Source organism: Podarcis raffonei, chromosome 1 (genome assembly GCF_027172205.1).
Source record: "Podarcis raffonei isolate rPodRaf1 chromosome 1, rPodRaf1.pri, whole genome shotgun sequence".
NCBI lineage: Eukaryota > Metazoa > Chordata > Lepidosauria > Squamata > Lacertidae > Podarcis > Podarcis raffonei.
The window spans coordinates 125,004,358-125,027,573 of NC_070602.1; the positions used below are offsets into that span (position 1 = coordinate 125,004,358).

A 23,216-nucleotide genomic window follows, 5' to 3' on the forward strand; every position below is an offset into this window, starting at 1 on the left:
ACAGTGTGGGAAATGTGACTGGGCAAATATAGTAGGGACACATTGATATCTGCAGGTTATGCAACCTCTCGACTACATTGCACATGCAGACATCCACCTACAGAGCTTGTATAGTGGACGTACATTGGCACACATTGTGTTCATGTAAACATGTAGGCTTTTGAAGTTGAGTGAGAAAAGCTGCCATACTAGCATCTGTACATTCAACTTTGAATACAGTTTCCTTAAGATAATAGATTGGGTTGGTGGGTTTACTGATAGTCAACTGGTTTTGTCCCCCCCCCCCCCGCAGGAAGAGCGGAAGACCAGCGTTTTATAATCTACAGTGGGAGGTAAGTGCAAGTTCGGTATTTCCTTAGACAAGGATATTAATTCTATTGATTTATAGCTTTGTTCCCTCAAGTAATTGCTTTTAGGGACTTCGTAGGTATTCAAAGGGATGAGTAAGATCTATGTCAAGGAGTCTTCTGGAGATGATTTTTACTTGTCAGTCAGATGCCATTATGCAGGCTGGCTGGCTAATGCACCTGAACTGTGTAGTCTGTTCCATCTCTCCTGTGTTGAAAGGGCTGAGTATGCAGCTGTTTCATGGTTCAAAATAAAACTGTAATTCTACTAAGTTTTGCTTATTTCCTTGCATCTAGAAGCAGAATAGGATAACTAATAATAGTTATAAGAGAGAGATGATTTTTTAGCATGTTTGTGTCAGACATTTAAAATGCCTTATTTAGAGTAAGCTTCCATTAACTATAGTCTTGTTTAATCAGTTATCTTGGAACATTTGTTAACTTCTGTTATGAGATAATTAAAGACTGGAGAAAAGAGATTGTGAAAGAACAAGCTTCACATCTAAACAAGAAGTAGTCATTGTGGTGCTCTTCAGATGTTGTAGACTACAACTCCCATTATTCCTGAACATTGTCTATGTTGGCTGGGTCTTATGGTACTTGTCATTCAAAACATCTGGAGGGCACTAAATTGGCCATCCCAGGTACAAAACATTTGGACTACTGTTTTCTGTCTTTATTTGGTTTCATAGTTTATATCTACTTCAAGAGAAGGTCTGATAGATGGATAGCCTCTTCAGTTCCTGGGATGCAGTGACAAACTAGGTGGGAGTAAAGTTGTCTTTACAGGCTTGGCTTTGCATAAGATGTAAAACTGATTAGAATATTGTACTATATCTTTAGGCAAATATGCTTACTGGTATATGATGTCCATTCTATGTTCATGTTAGCTGTATATATTGCTTCCTGTTATTTAAGTATGCTCAGCCTTATAATGTTACTTTTTAGGGAATTTTTTTGATACCCTATTTTTTCTATCCATAACACTTTTCACTGAGCACACAATTCGCCTGTTGTAGCAGAATAGGCTAATATGTTGGGGGTGGGGCTGATGTTTACATTGGTCTTAACTGGATGTGTAGACTGCTCAAGATGCATAAGCTGTGACTTGCCTCTGGAGCCTTGTGGGGCTGAGCAAAACTATATTGTTAGCAATAGCTTGCCTAGGGGATAGGGAAAGTCTCTTTTCTTTGTACAGGAAAATTAGTTGTAATTTTGGTTTATCCCACTGATTTTAGTTTCAGTGGATGGAGGTGGGGGGATAGAGGATACTTAAGAACATAGTCATTGGTATTTTGACCTTCAGGCTTTTTACATACCCAAAAGGCCATCATAGGCACATTACACAAGGTATTGGCGGTACTCTTCAAAAGTGTTATGAAGAATGGGCACGATTGTTCAAGCAACATAAAAGAAGGGAGAATTCTGACAATTGTTACCCACACACCTCACGTGCATAGTAAATGCACTCATTTCGGGGGTTATATAGGTCTAAACATGCTATTACCCTATTTTCTGTAATTTTGTTCTAATTTTTTCTCTGATAACAATAGCAAAATGTCAAGATTATGCATAAATCTTCTTTCTCAAAACTTTTGTAAAAGTCTGTAAATGCAGGTGTATACACAGCAGCAGCTAGACACATGCAGCTCCTAAATACGTAATAACAAGTAATAAATGCAATTATTATTTTTTCATAAAGTGACCCAAAGCGACTTATAAATAGCAATTGTGAATTAATGTACAGTTTGAGGGTTGCTCCCAAACCATTACTTGCACCCCTACAATCTAGTTTGCATCCTATATTTTAACCTACCTAATTAATCATTACTTCTTCTACTCCTAGCATAGTCCAGAAATGCACTTGAGTTTTCTGTGTATCTCACTTGCTGTAGGCTTCAGTGAGGCCTGGGTTTGACCCATGAAGACCCATGACTGTCTCTTGGAAGGTTGAAGGGAGGTTTGTGTAGAGGCTTGCGCTGTCTGACAGATGGTATCTATGGACCTACAGAGATATCCATGGAATAACATAATGGTTGCATCTTAGTGGATCTTAGGAATTAGCTTCTCATTTGTGCAGTTCTCAGAACAGAAAGCAGATGAATGTAATGAGATGCATGTTGTAGATGTGATATGAGGTCATCCTCAGTCATTGCCGCCAAGGTATATGCAGTGTTTACCCAGTAGCTCTTTATATCTTTCTGCAGCCTTGACTAACAACCTATACTCCCGGACAGAGAAAAGCAGCAGAAAGCTACTGCTTTTTGGATCTTGACATATTTTGCTTAAGAATGTCATCCCCGCCTTTGACAATGGGAATGTTTGACCAAACCTGTTGCTATTGCTACAGTTCTGCACTATTGGGCTCGGTAGACTAAACATTTTCTTCCTGTTCATTGTTGCATTTGGGTTTTCCCCCTTGCCCTCTCTTTATTAGTAGGACAACACGGAGAAATGTTCTGTGATCTCTCTTTTTTAATATAGTAAAAAGACTTGTGGGTTTCAAAGACTAAGCCGGGGGGCTTTGATTATAAAAGATCTCATCAATATGGTCTCATCCCTAGTTTTCTTATACTTCATTGGAGTACATCCTGTACTGTACAAGGATGCTCATTCAAAAGGAATTGTCCTACCCTCTTCTCCCCACTGAGCCTGCCCTATTCTCCTAAAATACCAAATTACAAAGCCTTACTGCTTGGAAGCTTGATTTGAGACAAATGAGACCTGATGGTCTTGAGGTGACATTGCTTTACAGTTAATCTGTCCTTTCAGCAGTTCTGTCCATGGGCTAGGTAAATATCATCTAAATAGAAACCTGATATTGTATGCTACAAGGAATGCCTTCTGCAGCAGGTGTTATGGGTCCCTGTAGAAGCTGATGGTTGTGATACAAAGGGATGAAAGAGAATGTTTCATTTGGGCACCTACAGTTTTTGCATTGTTTCCATTTTGAAGTTACCTCATAGAAACCCTATCCCTTAGACTTAAGACGGCAAAAGACACTGGGGATTGACAGGTGAGCTCTTGGAAGGGAAACTACAACTGTTACAAATATAATATTTTCCCCTTGGGTTTGCCTTTAACACATCCCATGGACCAAGCAGCTTAAAAAAGGAGGAGGGGACTTTAAGAGCTGAAAATACGGAGTCTTTCTTCATCCCCAGCCCCTGTTTAGTGTGAAAACAGCCCTGAGTTTTATGGAAGATTAGTATTGAAAGATGTGAATTTGTTTGCAAGTGTTTCCCCAGATTGTGAATGATAGTTGGATCTAAAAAATAGTGAAACTAGTTCTGAGAGTCCAAAGGGGCCATTAGACTTGTTTTTCCTCAAACAGCAGCCTGCCCATGTCACATGGCAAACTGTGAAATTCCCTTCAGGCTCATGTGAATTAGGTACCATTCAGTTTCTGGTACAGTACACAGTAGAATCATGTTTCAAAGCAAACTATGGGCTAATTTGCCATGTGTTCACCTTCTAGCATTTTTTTAGGATAGACAGTGCTAGTGAGTAACATTTCACTACATATTTAATTGATTTAATCTGTTCAATGAAATGAAAACTCTGAGCCTCTTTGAAGATTAGTGTTGTCTGTTGGTTTCCAAAGGTATCCTAATGAAAGAACACTATAGAGAAAGCAGGCTTACTGTTCTTTTTGCAAGCCCTGATGGCAGTAGCCTAAAAATCTGCTAAGAACCGCTTCATAGTTCTTCTTTTCCCACTGCAGTTGTAGCTGTGTGTGTGTTAGTAAAACTGTTTTTAAAATTATTGCATTGCCTCGAGAAGTAAATAAACTATATCAATGTTTATTTATACTCTCCCAGAGCACAAAAGACCTCACAGTAACAAATTCAGCATGTTAGATAATTTTGAAGTGATTGTTTGAAAATTAAATCCCACATGACCAAATGGACAAAGGAATAGGGCCATGTGTTTATCTCTTCTTTAATACTGTTTGTTACCTTTTAGTTCATAAAGGGAAGTGGGGGTAAAGAAAAATATCCTGTAGGTAATAATAATTTTTTTATTTATACGTCGCCCAACTGACTGGGTTGCCCCAGCCACTCTGGGTTGCTTCCTGCAAAATATAAAAACATAATAAAACATTAAAACCTTCCCTATACAGGGCTGCCTTCAGATGTCTTCTACAAGTTGTTTATCCCTTTGACATCTGATGGAAGGGCATTTTACAAGGCAAGCACCACTACTGAGAAGGCTCCTTGCCTGGTTCCCTGTGACTTCACTTCTTGTGAGGGAACAGTCAGAAGGCCCCTTGGAGCTGGACCTCATTGCCGACCTGAACTATAGGGGTGGATATGCTCCTTCAGATATGCAGGGCTGAGGCCGTTTAGGGCTTTAAAAGGTCAGCACCAGCACTTTGAATTGTGCTCGGAAACATACTGGGAGCTAATGTAGATTCTTTAGGATTGGCGTTACATGATCCTGGTGGTGACTCCGCAGTCTAGCTGTCACATTCTAAATTAGTTGTAGTTTCTGAGTCACCTTCAAGGTAGCCCTACGTAAAGCATATTGTTCTATTCCAAGTAGGGGATAACTAGAGCATGTACCACTGTAGTGAGACAGTATGCCGGCAATTAGGGTCTCAGCAGGGGTACCAGATTCAGCTGGTAGACAGCCATTCTGAACACAGAATTTACCTGTGCCTCTATGGACATCTGTGAGTCCAAAATGACCCCCTAGGCTGTGCACAGTTACCCCACTTAGGACCAGGGAGTCCCCCACACCTTTCTCCCCCCCCCCTCAGAAACAGTACATCTGTCTTGTCTGGATTCAACCTCAATCCGTTAACTGCCATCCATCCTCCACCCACCTCCAGACACTCACAGAGTACATTCACTGACTTCACCAGTTCTGATTTAAACGAGAGGTAGAGCTGGGTATCATACTGGTGAACACCCAGCCCAAACTCCCTGATGATCTGTCCCACCATCTTCATATAGATGTAATAAAGCATGGAGGAGAGGACATCAACCAGTGTGACAAAGGTGGTTTCATTCTCATGATGGAGCCTGAATCCCATTGGGAAGGGATCCAAATGGTCGACATCCTCCAGATTAGAGTGTGCTCAATCACCTTGCCCGGGAATGGAAGATTTGAGACTGGGTGATAATTGCCCATAATGAACGGTTTTTTAATAAGCGGTTTAATAACCACTACTTTAAGTGGTTATCCAGGAAGACTCCCTCACACAGGGAAGCATTCACCACTGCATGGAGCCCATTGCCTAGCCCTGCCTAGGAGCCAGGGCGGTCAAGGGTCCAGGAGACAGGTGGTCAGTTTCATTTGTAGTTGAACATGCCCTCAGCTGCTGTAAAAACGTGCAAGGAAAGCATTTTTTTTAATGGAGTATGAAGGAAAATCCCTAAAGCACTTCACTGAGCAGGCATTTTCCATTTTCTTACGTAGATGTTTATAGTGGATTATGCTACATTTGTTTCATGTGATATAGGCATTCACTTACCTTCAGAAGTGAATGTCCATATTTGCACACCTGATATTTGACATCCTACATAGCTCAAAGACTACAGTAGTTTAATAATTTTGTGATCCTTCATTCAGATGATGAAATGAAGACCTGAGAGAATTCCAGTTAGCTACAGGCTTTCTAACTGGATTTCTTACTCAATGATGTAATGTGCTTCCAGGGATTCCCTTTCCTAGTTTGTTTTTGGAATTGATCCCACTAGTCAATAAGCCTCAGCTCAAAGTGTATCTCTTACAAGGGAAAACTTCAGGCACTTAATCTGTTCTGCTTTGTCATGTCCCACTTCTAGTTGTAATGCTTGAATTGCATGTTTTGCAGAAATATTGGGCATGTATTTTGTCCTCCCAGAAAAATAAACAGCAATGAATAACTGATAATTACAGTTTGACTAATTCTAAAACGGGGGACACGGGTGGCGCTATGGGTAAAAGCCTCAGCGCCTAGGGCTTGCCGATCGAAAGGTCGGCGGTTCGAATCCCCGCGGCGGGGTGCGCTCCCGTTGTTCGGTCCCAGCGCCTGCCAAACTAGCAGTTCGAAAGCACTCCCGGGTGCAAGTAGATAAATAGGGACCGCTTACTAGCGGGAAGGTAAACGGCGTTTCCGTGTGCTGCGCTGGCTCGCCAGATGCAGCTTTGTCACGCTGGCCACATGACCCGGAAGTGTCTCCGGACAGCGCTGGCCCCCGGCCTCTTTAGTGAGATGGGCACACAACCCTAGAGTCTGGCAAGACTGGCCCGTACGGGCAGGGGTACCTTTACCTTACCTTTAATTCTAAAACTAAAGTTGCATTCCTGTGCACACTTGTTTGAGAGGAGGTACATTGGTGAGGCATATGCTAAGTAAATATAACTAGAATTCTTCTGGAAAACTGCCTGACATATCACCCTGAAATCTTCATATCTTCTAAGGCTGCAGCTGGTATTCCAGTACATATATGCATTGTGGAGTTGAATAGATTTTGTTAAGTGTAAAATAGTATTTGCATACTCTGTTTTATTATAGATAATTGGTAAAATGGGGACACTATTTTTACCAAATTGAAATATAATTTATATTTCTAAAATGTTTACATGCCTTGCACCTGCTTTTCCTTCCTGGGTTTCCCTCCCCCTCCTCTTCCTGATTCTTACTAGGCACACATCACTTTTCTTCTGTCTGTCCTTCTGTCGGATGTGATCCCAGAGCAACCTCACAAATTGTACTCTTCAGACACTGGGGCTAAAATCAACTGGGATCACTGGCTTTTCAGATGATGGTGATTTTTTTTTTTAATGTTGCTTATCTTAAAAAATAATCCAAAGCAGTTTTCAAAGGAACAAATTAACATAAACACAGATCCCCTGGAAAGCTTTCATGTAACATTCAGAAAGCTTTAGTTTGTGAAAACAATAAGCAAAAGTATGTCACTGTCTGTGGGGAATTGCATTAAAGAGCAATGAGCTACTCACATGTCAGGCAGTTTAATGTTAAATCACTTGTTTTAATTATGAGAGAAGCATCTGTTTACTCCTTCCGTTTGTGCTACAGGACAATGAATGCTGGACAGTAACAACGCATATATGTGACATGTGCAGACAACTTCAGAGATGATGCACACTTTATCTAAGTGGTAAGGTTTGCATCCAGAGAAGATTTGGCAGAACTCTTCTCATGCCGCAGTACTTTCCTGGCTCTTCTCCCACTGCAGGCCACTGTACTCCCCCAAAGAGTTGATGCACCCTCTGGATCTGTGTTGGATGGGCACAGCAGAAGAACTGGAAAATTGGAGGAATTCAGTTAATCTGACTTGCCTAAACAGAAGTGGTCATTTTGCTAGCACAAGACATATCTGGAACTAAGCCAAAAGCATTATAATGCAGTCGGAAATGTAACTTCACATGAATGTATTAGTAAATGTTGGTAGCAATGGCAAACTGAAGATTAAAAAAAAGATTGCTGTAGTGAGTCACTAAAAGATTGCCTTTTCTCAGACTCGTTTTAATATTGTGTGGCAGGTTAGAATGAACTATTCAAGGTGGAGAGGCCATGGGGTGACAAAAAGTTTTTGTTTCGTTTTTGTTTTGTTTTGGCTGCTTGATCAGGTGATGGTTGTAGCTGCTTTGCTATCCCCATCTAAGTTCTAGGGAAACTTGTATTTGTTGTTGTTTAGTCGTTTAGTTGTGTCCGACTCTTCATGACCCTATGGACCAGAGCACGCCAGGCACTTCTGTCTTCCACTGCCTCCCGCAGTTTGGTCAAACTCATGCTGGTAGCTTCGAGAACACTGTCCAACCATCTCGTCCTCTGTCGTCCCCTTCTCCTTGTGCCCTCCATCTTTCCCAACATCAGGGTCTTTTCCAGGGAGTCTTCTCTTCTCATGAGGTGGCCAAAGTATTGGAGCCTCAGCTTCAGGATCTGTCCTTCCAGTGAGCACTCAGGGCTGATTTCCTTCAGAATGGAGAAGTTTGATCTTCTTGCAGTCCATGGGACTCTCAAGAGTCTCCTCCAGCACCAGAATTCAAAAGCATCAATTCTTCGGCGATCAGCCTTCTTTATGGTCCAGCTTTCACTTCCATACATCACTACTGGGAAAACCATAGCTTTTACTATACGGACCTTTGTTGGCAAGGTGATGTCAAAAGAAGAGTTATTTTAGGTTAAGGTTACCAGATTTTTTTCAGTGAATCTGGGGACGCTTTTCAACTTCAGTGGATTTTCTATGGGGACTGGTTTGTAAATCCGGGAAACGGGGACGTCTGGTAACCTTATTTTAGGTACTTCCTGGATGGGAGGTTGCGGGGGGGGGGATGTACAGGTTATATCAGAGATTAAATGGAGGTTTAGATTGTTTTGTAGGGCATATCAAGCCAAACAGTCTTCTCAGACCAACTTGCTAGCATCTGATATTCCTTGTTCCCATTTCTCTCTCTCTGCCCTAATCCTAGCTGCTGTATTTCTTTATAATGCTACACTTATTACACTGCCACTGAGATAGAGGAGGAGCCATAGCTCAGTGATGGAGCACATGCTTTACATTCAGAGGGTCCCAGGTTCAATCCCTGGCATCTCCAACTAAAAGGATCTGAGAGATGCTGGAAAATGCCACTACCTGATTATGGAAAGTTGCTGCCAGTGAGTTGGTTCTCAGTTATATTTGATTATTCTCATATTACCTGCCTTGTACTGTACAAAGTACAGTGGTACCTCGGGTTACATACGCTTCAGGTTACAGACTCCGCTAAACCAGAAATAGTACCTTGGGTTGAGAACTTTGCTTCAGGATGAGAACAGAAATCGCGTGGCAGCAGCGTGAGGCCCCATTAGCTAAAGTAGTGCTTCAGGTTAAGAACAGTTTCAGGTTAAGAACGGACCTTCGGAACGAATTAAGTACGTAACCAGGGGTACCACTGTAGAGCAGGAGAGAAATATTTTAAATAAATGTTTGATACCCTCTTCACCTGCAGCTTCACGTAATGCATACTAAATTGTTTTCAAAACCAACGGGAATTTAATCAGCAAGTTTTGATGTAAAAATTAAAAGTAAGAAAATTCTACCATGAAGGGCTTGCACATGGATCCCAGCTGGAATGTACTGGAGTATATTGACCTCTTCCCTGCCAGGAGAATATTATTCCATGAAGTTAGGTTCAGTGTCTTGAGTTCTCTAAGCTGCAGAACTATGGAGAAGTATTAAGTATTTTCTCTTTGGTGGATGATAATAAAGGGCACAACAGATTAATGAACAAAAACTGTTTTTAAGATGTAAAAACTAAGTAACCCTGATGAAATTGGTGTTCTCACTGAATTCCACTTTCAGTTGAAACAAAAGTTAATATTTAAGGTATGTGTTTAAGTTTTCATGCAAACACAATGTCAGTTCAGCACCTTGGTTTTAATCATTCATCCATAACCTCATTATTTTATAATACAGCACCGTTACTTGGTTGGTCACATCCATACATTTACCCCCCAAATTAAGTGTTTAATTTCAGCAAGGTGTAAATACTAGGGTCTATAATTCTTGGATGGCCTTGATAGCCCAGCCAAAAATTGTGGCCACAAGATTGTGGGTAGCCTGCAGGAAAGGGTGCTATGGAGTGCATGGGATTTGGCTGCTGTTCAGAGTTGCATAGTGTCTTTCCACAGTGGTAGTGACGGAAGCCTTCTGCTTCCCTTTCCTGTGTGGGAGCAGGAAATAGGGGCTTGTTACTTTGTTCCTTCATGGTAGAGAAACTCTACCATGCAGTAAACAGCCCCCTTGTCTTATTGCTAAGATTGAACCTGCAGAGAGGCAGGAATCGCCAGTCAGTCCGTCACCTCCTCAGCTTTTAGCTTAGGGATGGGGGGGGGAGTTTGCCAAATGTAACACTTAATGATCTCTCAGACCTGAGGAGTAGCTGGTTTCTGTATTGTTGGATTGTTGGCTTCAGATCTGAAGAATAACTGTGCCATGTAAACAATAGGCAGCATTGTATTTAACTATTCAGTAGCATAGTAAATTATTAAACTAGTATTAGAGGGCAGAGAATCTTGTTAATTTTATTTATTTTTCTTGTGTACCTGTTGCAGCAATAAATTCCGCAAGCAGGGCATAAAATGTTATAGGACTTTTTTTGGTAGTTTCTTAATGCAAGCTTTTAAAAACACCTATTTTTTAAGATAAGTAATTCTTCCCTCCCCCCATAAACATATGATATGTAACCTAAGCATCTTATTAATTAGTGAGATTATTCATTTGTCTGTACAGCATAGGTAACAGTTTTTGTGTGTTTCTGCCTGTCACTTTGCTGGTCTGTGCTCTGGCAGAGCTCCCTCTTACGGTAGTAAGGTCTTCTGTTGCCAGAGACAGCCACACACATATATATATGATGCACTGAGGCCCTTTGTGTATTCAGTTTCTCCATTTCATTTAAGAAAGGGCAACATCTTGTGTATGTGGATGTAGGCCTAAAACTGTTAAATTGGCTTTGTCAGTATTTCAGAATCTTTCCATTGAATGTCTCGTACCATATTCTAAGTATATGCTCATGGAATAGATAAGTAGATACAAAACTGGGCCAAATGTATATTCTGGAAACATAGTTGTTTCCTTATATTCCATATATTCTGGAAACAGAAGCAGTTGATTTAACCATGCCACTTATTCTTTTAATTTCTTTTCATGTTCCCAGGTCTGCTAAAAAATAGTAAATAAACTGCAATTTTACAACAATTAAATAAACAAATGAGAACAGTGACAGCATCATATAGATAGTAAAACCAAAGTTATCCAAGTTAAAAATGCTAACATTTTCAAAAGCCTTGGAAAACAAAAGTTTTTGCTTGGTACCTAAATGATGGCAATGAAGACCCCATGTGACCTCCCTAGGGAGAGCATTCCAAAGGCAGGAACCACAACAGGAAAGATTGTATTCTTAGTCCTAACCAGCTGCATTCTACAGACTGTGGGGGCACCCTGAGAGAAATTATTTCAGTTGGTGGGCAGATTTGACACTTGGAAGCTCAGCTCTCAACGCATATCTGCTATCAGTGTCCAGTGAACATCTCTCTAATATGATGTCATGCTTCTTGATGTTGCCCTGTGGCAGCCTAGCCAGGGCTTTATTTGTTGTTGGCACAGCAAGTCTTATATGGCCAGAACAACCAAGTTTCAACTACTGTTGCTCCATTGCCTTTTAGCATTGCTTTTTAGGAGCCAACGGATATACTAGGAATAAGAACGGATTATTCTTGCGTATCTCGCTTAAATTTTATGTTGCTGTTATTTGTATAATACAGTTTTGAATCTGAAATTGTATATGGATTTGTTAATGATTCTGAATTGGTCAAGCAGTTTTGAGAGTGCAATTGCCATGATTTGAGAGGAATTGGTTTGGCACTAGAACTTGGGACATGAAGCTTATTGGGAAATTATAATTTGTAGCATTTGTTTCTGCATAAATTTCTCTTGTGCACTCTGTTATGATTTCTCTTTTAGTTGTACATCTATACTTGTTTTTACATATTGGGTGTGATTCCCACTGCAATTAAAGCATTTGAACTTTAATTTTAAAAAGCAAGCAATTTCCTTCAGCAGTTAGCAATGCTGTCAGCTGTTTACATACTACTTACACTGCTTGCAGCAGCTGGAAACTATATTGCTCAATAAAAGGTGCTCTGTATGTCTTCTAGAGATTTCTGCAGGTTCTGTCTCAAAAACTCTGAAAATGGATGGAAATTAAGAGAAGGATCAGGTCATACTCCTAGTAAGAGCAAGTATTGTGATGCTCACTTCATGCTCTTTTTCCTTTTGACTGAATCAGACACCCATGACACCAGCCTCAAAGGATGGTAAATTTGGTTGAGGTGCCTGTTCTGGGAGCTTCTTTTCTCCCTAAACAGATCCTAGCTTATGTTGGGATCCTTAAGCATTATCTAGGACAATGGACTGCTGCACCTCTGTGTAATTTACATTTTAAATCTGAAATGAGCAGGTGAGTTGTGAGAAAGACCCAAAGACTTGCCAATAAATGTGGTTAAGAAAAAGGTTCCTGTCTGACACTTTCTGTTTTAACATTCTTTTTAATCTTCTATCTGTTCCGTTTATATTTTAATGTTGACTAACTACTGAATAATCATTTTTGGCACAGTCCTTCTTGTTAACATTACTCATGCACATATGGTGACTTCTCTTAGGTAATGTGCAAAACCGCTGATCTACTCAAGCTAGATTGTTTGAGATACGTTTGTATAAGAGAACCCAAAGCCGAGCATCTTGATTCTCCTAAAATAGCTACACAAATGTGTATTTCCTTGAAGCATTTCAGAGCTGTTCCATGGTAACATAATGTTGTTGCCATTATAGTTGCCAGCTTAACCCTATTAAGAGTCTGGTCTCAATGATAGTTTTAGCTGGACAGTAGTGCTTATATAGTGAAAAGCAAGTAAAATAAGACAGTAGACTGAAAATCCAGCGGATATACTCTGCCCTTTCTATGTTTCTATTAGGAAATTTTCCGATAGATCTTGTTAATTTGGCCCAACCCTCTGATAGATCTTGTTAATTTGGCCCAAAATAGGTCAAGGCCTATTTTGATTGGCATTGTCAAAACAAAAGGCATTTATTTTCTGAACTGGGATTTGCGAAGTAGTCATCTGCTTCACTGCATACTCTACTGCATTTCTACTCTACTCATTTCTACTGCATTTGTGTGCTTGTGGCATGGACTGTATATTTACAGTTATCTGTGCACATGGGATAACTCCGTGCCAGACTGCTCTACAAGTTGAGACACGTATAAGTTCTTTCCATGTTAGTGGTGTTCTAGCACTCCAGAGAATAGAAATTGTAATGTAGAATGTGTACCACTTAAGTGTAGAACACACTCCCACACACACTCATCGTAACATTGTTGGCCAGTGTTTTATGTTGTTATTTTTTTAATTGCTTGTGTGGCTTTTGGGGAACTGTACAAAGTGCACATGAACTGGAGAACAAATAGGCATGTGCATAGCGGTGTATGAAAGGGCAGTCTTAGGAGTCTTGCTCAGTAATGAGAGATTTTTGTGGTTGTTACTGCTGCATAACCGCTTATAAATTGATGGGAGCAGAAAGAAGTAGGCTACTCAAAACAGAATGGCTCTCTGACTTTCTTCTTCTTCTTACCTGGAAACTTGGAGGGAAGTCTTCCACATTTTAAAAGCATTTTGTCTTTACACTTAATGTAGCTTAACAGATGAATTTGACAAGAACAGAAATTATTTTATCAGGAAATGAAAACTGACCTGGAATGGGAAACTGCATGTGTTAGGAACAGAGAAAAGTCAGGTTTTTATTTGAACAAGGCAATCTTCAGTGTTGGATTTAGCATAAGAGAAGCCAAACCTGTTATATAGGAGCTGACGAAAGATGGATTGGAAATCTGTCTCGCTTTGCGTCGATTGAGCTATCACACAGTAACTGACGAGTGTTTCAGGTTTAGTGTAGGATGACTGCATGATGTTGTTTCTAGGGAAACTGGTGGTGGGAGCATGTAAAAAGGTAAGAAAATATGTTCTCAGGACAAACGCTTAAACGAGTTGGCTTATGAGCTTTTTGTATTTATTGTTATGCCTTTTCAGCTATTTCTTCAGCCTCCAGAGCTTTTGGGTTATGCACTGCATTCTTCTGAACACTGTATATATTAAAACTGTATTCTTAGAGCATCTTCAGTGAATGTCTTTATATCTAGATATTATGAGGTAGAGAGTTAGGGGCTGAACTGTGTGGTAGCCATGTTTACTGATTATACCAAATTGTCCAGGGTGTTTAAAACAAAAAAGGGGTTACAGAGAACTCCCCATTGGATCAATCCAAACTGGATAAATAGGCAGTGAAATGGCAAGTTGAATTCAAGGTTAGCAGAAATAAAGTGATGCACATTAGGGCAAAAATAAATAAATCTTAATTTCACATTTATGCTAATGGAGTGACTGACCAGGAATCAGACTTTGGAGTCACAGTATCAGTGAAGGTGCAAGCCCTTTGTGCAGCAGTTGTGGAAAAAAACAGGTGCTATGCTAGAGATCATTAGGAAAGGGGTTCAAAATTGCCAGTATCGTAATGGTATTATACAAATCTGTGGGGGGACCACATCTGAAATAGTCTGTACAATTCTGGTCCCCTCATCTCAAAAAGGATATTGTGGAGCTGGAAAGGGCAACCAAATGGTCAAGGGGCTGGAGATGCTCCCTATGGAAAAAGGTTAAAGAACGTTTTTAGTTTAAAGAAAAGATAGAGTTGTATAGAATTATGCATGATATAGAGAAAGTGGATGAAGAGGTTTTTCACCCTCAGGGGCATCCAATAAAGCTGAATGTTGGAAGGTTTAGGAAAGACAAAAGGAAGTACAGGTCTTATGTGAAATTTGACTCCTTTATTTCATATTTTACAGAAACCCATTCTCTTATTGGTATTATCTGTTACCTTTTATGTTGCAAGTAGAACAAGAAATGTCGCATTTTATAGATGGACATCTGTTTAGTATAACATACCTGATTTTTGTAGATCAGGAATTGGTTGCACAGTACTGTATATGCCTTGTGGTCAGTATGAAATGTGATACATTGTTGAAGCTCCTGAGGTCCTCAGTTTGTTTTTTGCAACAAGTTGGTAACTTTCCTAATTGCATAGAACTTGAAGTATGATAGTGTGCTGCAAAGGCTTAGGCACTAGGTTAGTAAAACGCTCCGGATTTGTTTCCAAATAGGCTTGATTATATGGCCACCACTGTGCTTTTGTTTATGAGAAAAGAGTGGGAAGGATCCTGTACTTTTTGCATGTTAGGATTCTTTTCTGGGACTATACCAGCTGGTGAGCATACATTTTTTGTTGCTGAATCTGAATAAGTACACATGGAACTTAACAAAAGCCACTCGCCTCCCATAGCATCTCTTTCCAGATTTCAGGAATAAGCAATTAACACAGAGAACTTCTCAACACACGTAATTATTATAAACCATTTAAATGAATGTGCCTGGAAAAATCATTGGCTCCAGGTCCCCCTAAGCTTCTGAATAATAGATGACTTGCATAGGAATATAAAATTAGTTTTCAATTTTCTGATTGTTGAGTTTTAGTATGAACCGAACATTGTAGCCATTCTTGGGTTAGGTGTACCAATCAGTTTTTGTTTGTCAAGGTTAGATTTCCGTTGCTCCTTAGCTACTCAAATGTTTATTTGCTTGCTTAAAGAAGCCTGAATGGGTCTTAGGTGCAGTGTTCAGTGTCTTTGTTCAGAACCTTAGCTGCAAGTCTCTTGGAGTACTGTGACAAGATGCCCTTTTGATTTGGTGTATATGTACCAATGAGATCTTTTTTTTTAGTTGTAGTCATGTTGCGACATGCTCATCTCTAGTCCAGGTAGCTATCTGACAGGTGGTTGTAATTTCAGCCGCTATGCTAGAATTTCTTGTCTCTTAAGTAAATAAAAAAAGTTGGATATATCTTATGATGCACATTCTTTCAGTTTTAGTAAAATATTACAGCTTGGCTGAGTTTTTATTATAGTTGCTAAAGTGGTTTTATCATGTGTTATTTTGCTGTCTATGCAGCAGTTTTGTGGCAGCTTTTTGGGACTGGGAGGGCCCTTGTAGAAAGACAAACAACTATTGTTCTAACTGGACCCGTTCACAGGACTATGCATTATTGCTCTTCCTTCCTATCTCACTGTTGGAATAAGCAGGAATGATGTATGTCTGCCACAAACATAGCTACTTCTCTGATGGGAAATTTTTTGAAGATCCATGGTGTGTGCCATTAGAACATTTCTCCTGCATTCCATTTTCCTGGTTGTAAACCCCATAGAACTCTGTGAGACTGACTGGTTCATTAGATAGGATTGGACTGTGACTAGCTAAACAGAGGAGCGAAAGAGTTAGGCAGTTCAATTCTATTTCCTAAAATTATTCCATAGCTAGAAATTACATGCTGAGGGTATGAACTGTGTTGTGTATGGGATAATCTCAAATGGTTGAGGTGCTGCAAAGTGTCCATGCTTTGTGCAGCAAAGCTAGTAAGCAATAAATGCACCGTCTGACAAGTTTAATGCCAACTTTATAAATGAGCCCACAAAAGTTACTACTGTATCCTGTAAAATGTTTATTAGTCTGCTGTGAGCTGGCAAAGGGAATTCTGGCCCCTCCTCCAGCAGTCTACTGCATTTCTAGCCAGGGGGACAGAGTGCTGTATAGAAATTCTGTGTTTCTTTGCTATATGTGATTTATTGTCCCTCAGCCATATACTCAAATCCAGTCATCCCTCGGGTTACAGATGCTTCAGGTTGCATGATTTCGGGTTACGCACCACACTGAACCCGGAAGTACCGGAACAGGTTACTTCCAGGTTTCGGCGCATGTGCAGAAGGCTAAATTTTGCTTTGTGCATGTGCAGAAGCGCCGAATCCCAACCTGTGTGTGTGCAGACGCGATGCTGCAGGTTGCGGACGCTGCGGGTTGCAAATGTGCTTCCCGCATGGATCACGTTTGCAACCCAAAGCGTCCACTGTAACACACAACAGAACATACATATACACACCTCAGGATACACTACAATAGGGGTGGAGGACTTGTAGCCTACATGTCTGTCTTGATCTGCCGGGGCCCACCTGTCAATCCATGTGAAGAACATACTGGCAAAGCAGAACTTCTTCACCTACCCCTGTGGGTCAACTTGCCAGGTAGGTATGACTGCCCACCTTTTCAGTCACCCAGTGCCATTGTGACATCAGATGATTGACAGGTGGGTGACCTGCCTTTGCCTGTCAAAGTTGGCCTGTATAAGGGGGAAGAGATAAAAGGTTCCCCAGCCCTGCACTGCAATGTTTTGTTTCAGGGCCACTTGTTTTGGTCTGACAACTATGGCAGACCCTAATCTCCAGAAACCACCCAATTCCTTCCAGAGTCCAGTTTGTTGGTCTGCCTATTTTTATTACTACCATACACCATAGCCACAGGAGACTCTCAAAGCAGCTTGCAAAAGATTTGCCCAGTGCTATCACATTTAAAAAGAATTTCACATATGGTCAGAAGAATGGTGACAAGTTTATTCAGACAGCATTTTTTTCCTCCTTGTTCATCTTGGTAGGCCTTCTGGCCTTGTGTTACGGGGCAGCAGACTTGCTCAGACTCTCTGAGGTGAGTGAGGCTAAGCGCCTGCTCAGGCCATGATGAAAGTCTTTCCTTGATCTTTCCTTTGTTTGATGGGAAATGGAAAGCTGAAGTATCAAATCTTTTTGCAAATCTTGGTTGAGACAAGAACACCTTACAGAAGATTAACCTCCTAATGTTAAGTTCTATCTTAAAGACATCTCTTGCATAATTTGTTTATTTAGATTATTTATACCTCGCTTTCTAGAAATCAGTTAATCGTGACACATGTCTTTACTTCTCTGTGTGTTTTGCAACAAGAAGCTGAAGTTGAATTTATGGTGCAGGATGACAGGCCAATATTTTCTTAGTTTTGAAGTTTGACATAGCATTCCAGTATCTAATTCTTGCTAATATAAGTGGGTGGGATGGTGCTGTGTTGGTCATACAGTGGAAAGTGTGGCATTTGGGAACAGCAATGTAGCCTAAGTTGCATACATATATCCTGAATGGATATATTCCTGCAAACCAAAATGAGATGAAATGAAATGATTAAGGCAATCAATTCTTTTGAGTGTGGGATTGCCATTTCACAGATGATTTTGTGTTCAACGTTTTGGCCCAAGTACTGATACCTCCCTCCACCCCCCAAAAAATAGAATTGGAAACTTGTTCTTGAAACGATTTGATATATTCAGATTTCTAGATGCAGATTTTTAGATATTAAGCAAAGAACTGACACAGAGGACATTTTTTTGAGGGGAAAAAATCCCTGTCTTGTCAGCTCTGTTAAAAGTATTCTGCCCTTAGTACAAATGTTCTATTTTTATACTGCAATATGTCTTCTATGTTCAGACACCATAAAAGGTTCATCTTGATGTCAAACTAAACCATGGTTTATCTTGATGAAGATGAGCTGCAATGAGCCAAAATCTCGTATCCTCATCCCCTCTTGCACTGTGGCCACAAGAATCTTTTACTTCTGTTTCTGATTAACAACAACTTGCTTCATCTGAATGCAATGGACTGTAGTTTAATTTTTGCTATGGCTTGTTTGAAACAAGCCAACTTCAAGCCGTAAGTTAGGTAGCTGGCTTGTTCAACTAGCCATATTTAATCTTAACTACAGGTTAGGCTTTGGATGTAAAGCTAAACTGCAGTTTAATCAAAAACAGAAGCAAAAGCTTCTAGTCTTCCACCCTGAGGGAGGAAGTGAATGCACATGTGTGATGTTTGCTGTGGCTTGTTCCATTATAATAAAGTATGGTTTGTCATGATGTCTTAACCAGCATGGAATCCAAGAATCTGGGCATAGCTGTAGGCAATTTGAAGATTAAAGTAACTCCCCTTTAATATTTGCATTATATGTGCAAGAGCTCTTTGTTATGCTCATCATTAGGCCTTTTTTAGCCGAGAATATAGTTTGATATAGCAGTTTGAAAGCACGTCAAAGTGCAAGTAGATAAATAGGTACTGCTCCGGCGGGAAGGTAAACAGCGTTTCCGTGTGCTGCTCTGGTTCGTCAGAAGCATCTTAGTCATGCTGGCTACATGACCCGGAAGCTGTGCGCCGGCTCCCTCGGCCAATAAAGCGAGATGAGTGCCGCAACCCCAGAGTTGTTCGTGACTGGACCTAACGGTCAGGGGTCCCTTTACCTTTATAGTTTGATATACAATAATGTATGTATTCATGCTTTAACATAGTTTTTACTGCATTTTATTCATTCTTTTTAAAAAGTATACTGTGTTATGTTGTTGGCAGAGCTGGTGATTATTTGAAGGACTGGCAAATGTATTCCGAAGTGGAAAATGCCAGTATTCCACCAACTTCGTTAGAGAACTAACTTATCCAAACAGAGGTAAAGTGGAACACTATATGTGCTGTTAAATGTTTCATGTCAATGAGGACAAGTTAAACAATGATGACTTGGTAACCCGTAGTTTATTCTGGTGGTGTTATGTGATAGATATTCTCCAATTTTCTTCTGGTTAACTTTGCTAGTGTTTACAAAGGACCAGTTCATACATATGGCATGATTTCTTCTCATATTATTTGTCTCGCAGTTGAATGTGTGAGCTTGATTTCATTGAAATTGCTGAGTTTGAGTTGATGTGCAGGTGATTTTTATCTACTGGGTTGGGTCCAGAGTTCAGCACTTACAATGGGACTGGTATGAGCTCTGTTTGTGGTAGTTGCCTCTATGTGATTATCCAGAACACCCTTTCTCACCACATCACAGCCCAACTGGTACAGCCAAGTCACTTAACCCTTAGATAATTCCCAGGGGGAGGGGACTGCTCTGGGAAGGAGGTGAGAGAAGTCAGTTGCCAGACCCATTTTGCACACTTAACTCTAGATTCAGCTCACACTATTCATCTACACAGAATCAAGTTGCCTCTTGATGCTGCAGTCGTGTGATGAACGTGCATATATGAACCACTTTACAGCATAGGAAATAGGGGATAGCTCAGCTAGTGGAAATCTTAGTACATGCCAAGGACGTAGAGAAAAGAGAGAATAAAAGGAGAAGGGGAAGCTCACAGGACCACAGAGGTCACCCTTGGGAAGAAATTCAGGGAAACAAAACCCCACGAAGAATAAGGACACAATGGAAAGGCTGCATGGGCTCCACATATGATGGTTCTAAATCAGTGAGGTAACAGGAAGAGCCCATGCAGTTCTTCAGTCATGTAAATATTATCTGGGTGAAGGGCTCAGAAAGGAATTGGTTCCATCTTGCCAAAACTCGCTATCTTTTCAACCTATTGTCTTAAAACTGGCATTGTTTTGATATCCTGTCTATCCCTTGCTGTTTAGTTCTCTTCCCCCTCTCCCTTCCGCCCTGATATACATTATTCAGCCAAAGGGTCTGTAAATGCAAAGATATATTTTGCTGAATTTCCAGTGTGAATGTGGCATACTACCAAGGAAGCAATAACATTAACACCTTGGCAAGATAAATCACAGAGGTTTCTTATGAACCAGAATTCTCTACAGTTCTTGACCTCTGCTTCTACTATCCTCCTTCCCCCCTACATATATATTAATTTATAAAGGAAATTCTTGTTTGTTTGTTTAAAAAAAACAGTAAAAGCAGCATTTGCCATTATAATCACTCTAATACAGGATCTCAATTATTTCTTTTCCCAGTCACTTAATAGTTGAGTTATCATGGGATTTCACATCCCAGACCTTGTGGCATAATTCTTCAAAGTAGTCTGCTGTTTTTGACTCATTGTGAAAAGGCTTCTCCGAGCGCTTGCCTCTTGCAGGGGATCATCACAACTACACAGCAACAAATGGGAAACTTTAGTTTTATTACTAGTAATAGTACTGAGTGTCAGGCTTATTACAAAAATAAACTGTTTGTGAATGTGAAGAGCTGGTTTTAAGACTTGAAACATTTATTTCATCTCTGTTATTTGCTGAACAGAAGTTTCACAACTTCTCAGCAACAAATAGAGGAAATAGGTATGACAACTTTTTTAAAAAAAAACTTCAAGAGGCTTTTGAAAACTGTTTTCGTTTGTTCCATGGCCAGGATTATCATTAGAGGATGCTATTGTTCCATGATACAGTTCAGCTTGTTCTGATTCTCTTTTCTTTGTTCTCTTATTTGGTAAGAGAACAAGAACAAGTTGTCTTGAAGAAGTATCTCCTTTTCTTTTCTCTTCTCACTCCACCCCCACCCTTCAGGCACTTAAAAGCGTAATCACATATTAATCATTAGAAAGAAGGTGAAGCTTAAAATAACATGCAGTTTGCTTGAGATAAAATTGCACTATGGGACATTAGAAATCTTTCTTATTAGTATACCTTGTATACTGTGCACTGTGCTTCATTGCTACTTTCCCTTTCAAAGGTGAAAAGGAGTAAAAGTTGTAAGAAAATGCTTGGATCAGAACGTGGGGTTGTAGAAGAATGGCTTTCAGAATTCAAGGTAAGCAAATGTGTTTTTGTTTCTTTCTTTTTTAAAAAAAGTAGGAGTTCAATATGGGTATGTCTTTAAGTTAACATCTTATATTAAAAAGCTGACAGTACCTAACTACCGAAGGCTTTTCACCAAAGCCAGACTAAATGTCTTTCCCTCTGCAGTGTTGGTTGGTAGGTTGAGAGGAGTTCCCTACCAGGACAGACTTTGCTCGTGTGCTCAAGACATTGATTCCATAAATCATATTTTGTTGCATCGTGCAAAATATGAGCAGGCCAGAGCTGAACTGATACTACCCTTGCTGGTACCTTTCCCGGGAAAATCAGGCTCACTATGTCAGGTTCCTACTGGAAGACCGGACAAATGCTAGAACGTTAGCAGTGGCAAAGTCTTTATCGGTGGTTGCAAGAACAAATGAGCCCTATATTCTAAACAAAATGCTTGATTAACCTGGAGGTAGGCTGTATGATTTGTGTGTTGGTTTGTAATGATTTGTTGGGTCTCTGGACCGCAATAAAGATTGATTGATCTTTCTTTTTTATATAAAGAAGGTTGATATGTGTTGCAACTTCCTAGTGTAGCTGCTGGATGTAAGGTAGCATTGGGGCCCCCCAAAAACATTTCTCCCCACCACCTCAATAGTCTGTTGCAGTCCTCTTCAACATTGTCACAAACAGGGCCTACTTTTAACTGAAACACGTATTCGGGGACCCATTTCCTAACCTCTTACCATATATTTGCATGGTGGTAATGCAACCCACCTTAGATTAGACCATGACCCACTAGGGAGTGGGTCCTGACCTGCCAGTTGAAGACCAGTGGTCTGTGGAGTGCATGGAGGATCTAGATTGGATTTCTTTCTTTCTAGTCAGAGAGGCCAGTGTTTATAAGCCACCCATTCTTGACACTGCTATATTTCTTCTCCTAGGCATTACCTGAAATGCAAATATCCAGTTATGCAGCAACACTTCACCGGAAGAAAGCATTGGTTCCAGCTCTTTATAAGGTCATTCAAGATCCAAATAATGAGGTATGAGACAGCCAAATTACCCTTAATACAAATAATGTTGTTTTTAAGAGCTTTCTAATTGCCGTTCCATTACCTAACTAGTATGAGCAAAACTCTGTTTCCATCTTTCCTGCATTAGTCTGCTTCAGTGGTCTTTGACAGTTACAGAATGTTCTCTGATTGAGCACAACCAAATTCAGAGTATTTTATCGTATTCGACATTGCTGCATTCCACAAAAGAGTTCTGTAAAATAATGGTTTCTTCTTAAACCATTTTTATGGACTGATAAGTTAATTATTGGCAAATTGTCATTTTAGAACTGATTATTTGTACAGTGTTCCTTGGTAGACAAGATTAATATATATATATTTAATCTCTGGGGTGTCTGTGCTGGGGTTCTTTGTCTCCTCTAGCTTCTGGAGCCTGTCTGCCACCAGCTCTTTGAACTCTATCGTAGTTCTGAGGTTCGTCTCAAACGGTTTACGCTGCAGTTCTTGCCAGAACTAATCTGGGTTTATCTGCGTCTTACTGCCAGCAAAGACAGACAGAGTAACGGTTGCATTGAAGCCCTGCTTTTGGGGATTTACAACTTGGTAAGTAAGACTGATGAGAAAATGGTTGAAAAGTGCTTTGAATTTTTCCATCAGTATAGAGTAAAACAAAATCAAGACACCACTCTTTCACAACAGGCTATAAAGTTTCCAAAACACCTTGGACAAGTTTTATAAGATCAACTCTTATTAAAAATTAGGGTGTGACTTCCCCCACCCCAACTTTTTCGGTAATGCTTTAAAGGAGTGCATATCCTCCTTCTGTCTTTGAAGTTTAGTCCAGACCTAGAC

General features: G+C 40.2%; 1 protein-coding gene across 4 annotated transcripts in view; it reads left to right on the plus strand.

Annotated features, from left to right (window-relative positions):
* HYCC2 (hyccin PI4KA lipid kinase complex subunit 2) overlaps positions 1 to 23,216 on the plus strand; it is a 41,153-nt gene that overhangs the window by 986 nt on the left and 16,951 nt on the right. For 3 of the 4 annotated variants that reach the window (XM_053360999.1, XM_053361027.1, XM_053361010.1), the window contains exons 2-6: positions 293 to 332; positions 19,195 to 19,291; positions 21,296 to 21,373; positions 22,293 to 22,394; positions 22,788 to 22,967. In XM_053360999.1, coding sequence (XP_053216974.1) covers positions 21,323 to 21,373; positions 22,293 to 22,394; positions 22,788 to 22,967 — 333 coding nt within the window. In that variant the 5' untranslated portion in view covers positions 293 to 332; positions 19,195 to 19,291; positions 21,296 to 21,322. Of the gene's footprint in view, positions 1 to 292; positions 333 to 17,116; positions 17,482 to 19,194; positions 19,292 to 21,295; positions 21,374 to 22,292; positions 22,395 to 22,787; positions 22,968 to 23,216 lie in introns of those variants that run through there. The other variant, XM_053361017.1, reaches the window with a different exon arrangement.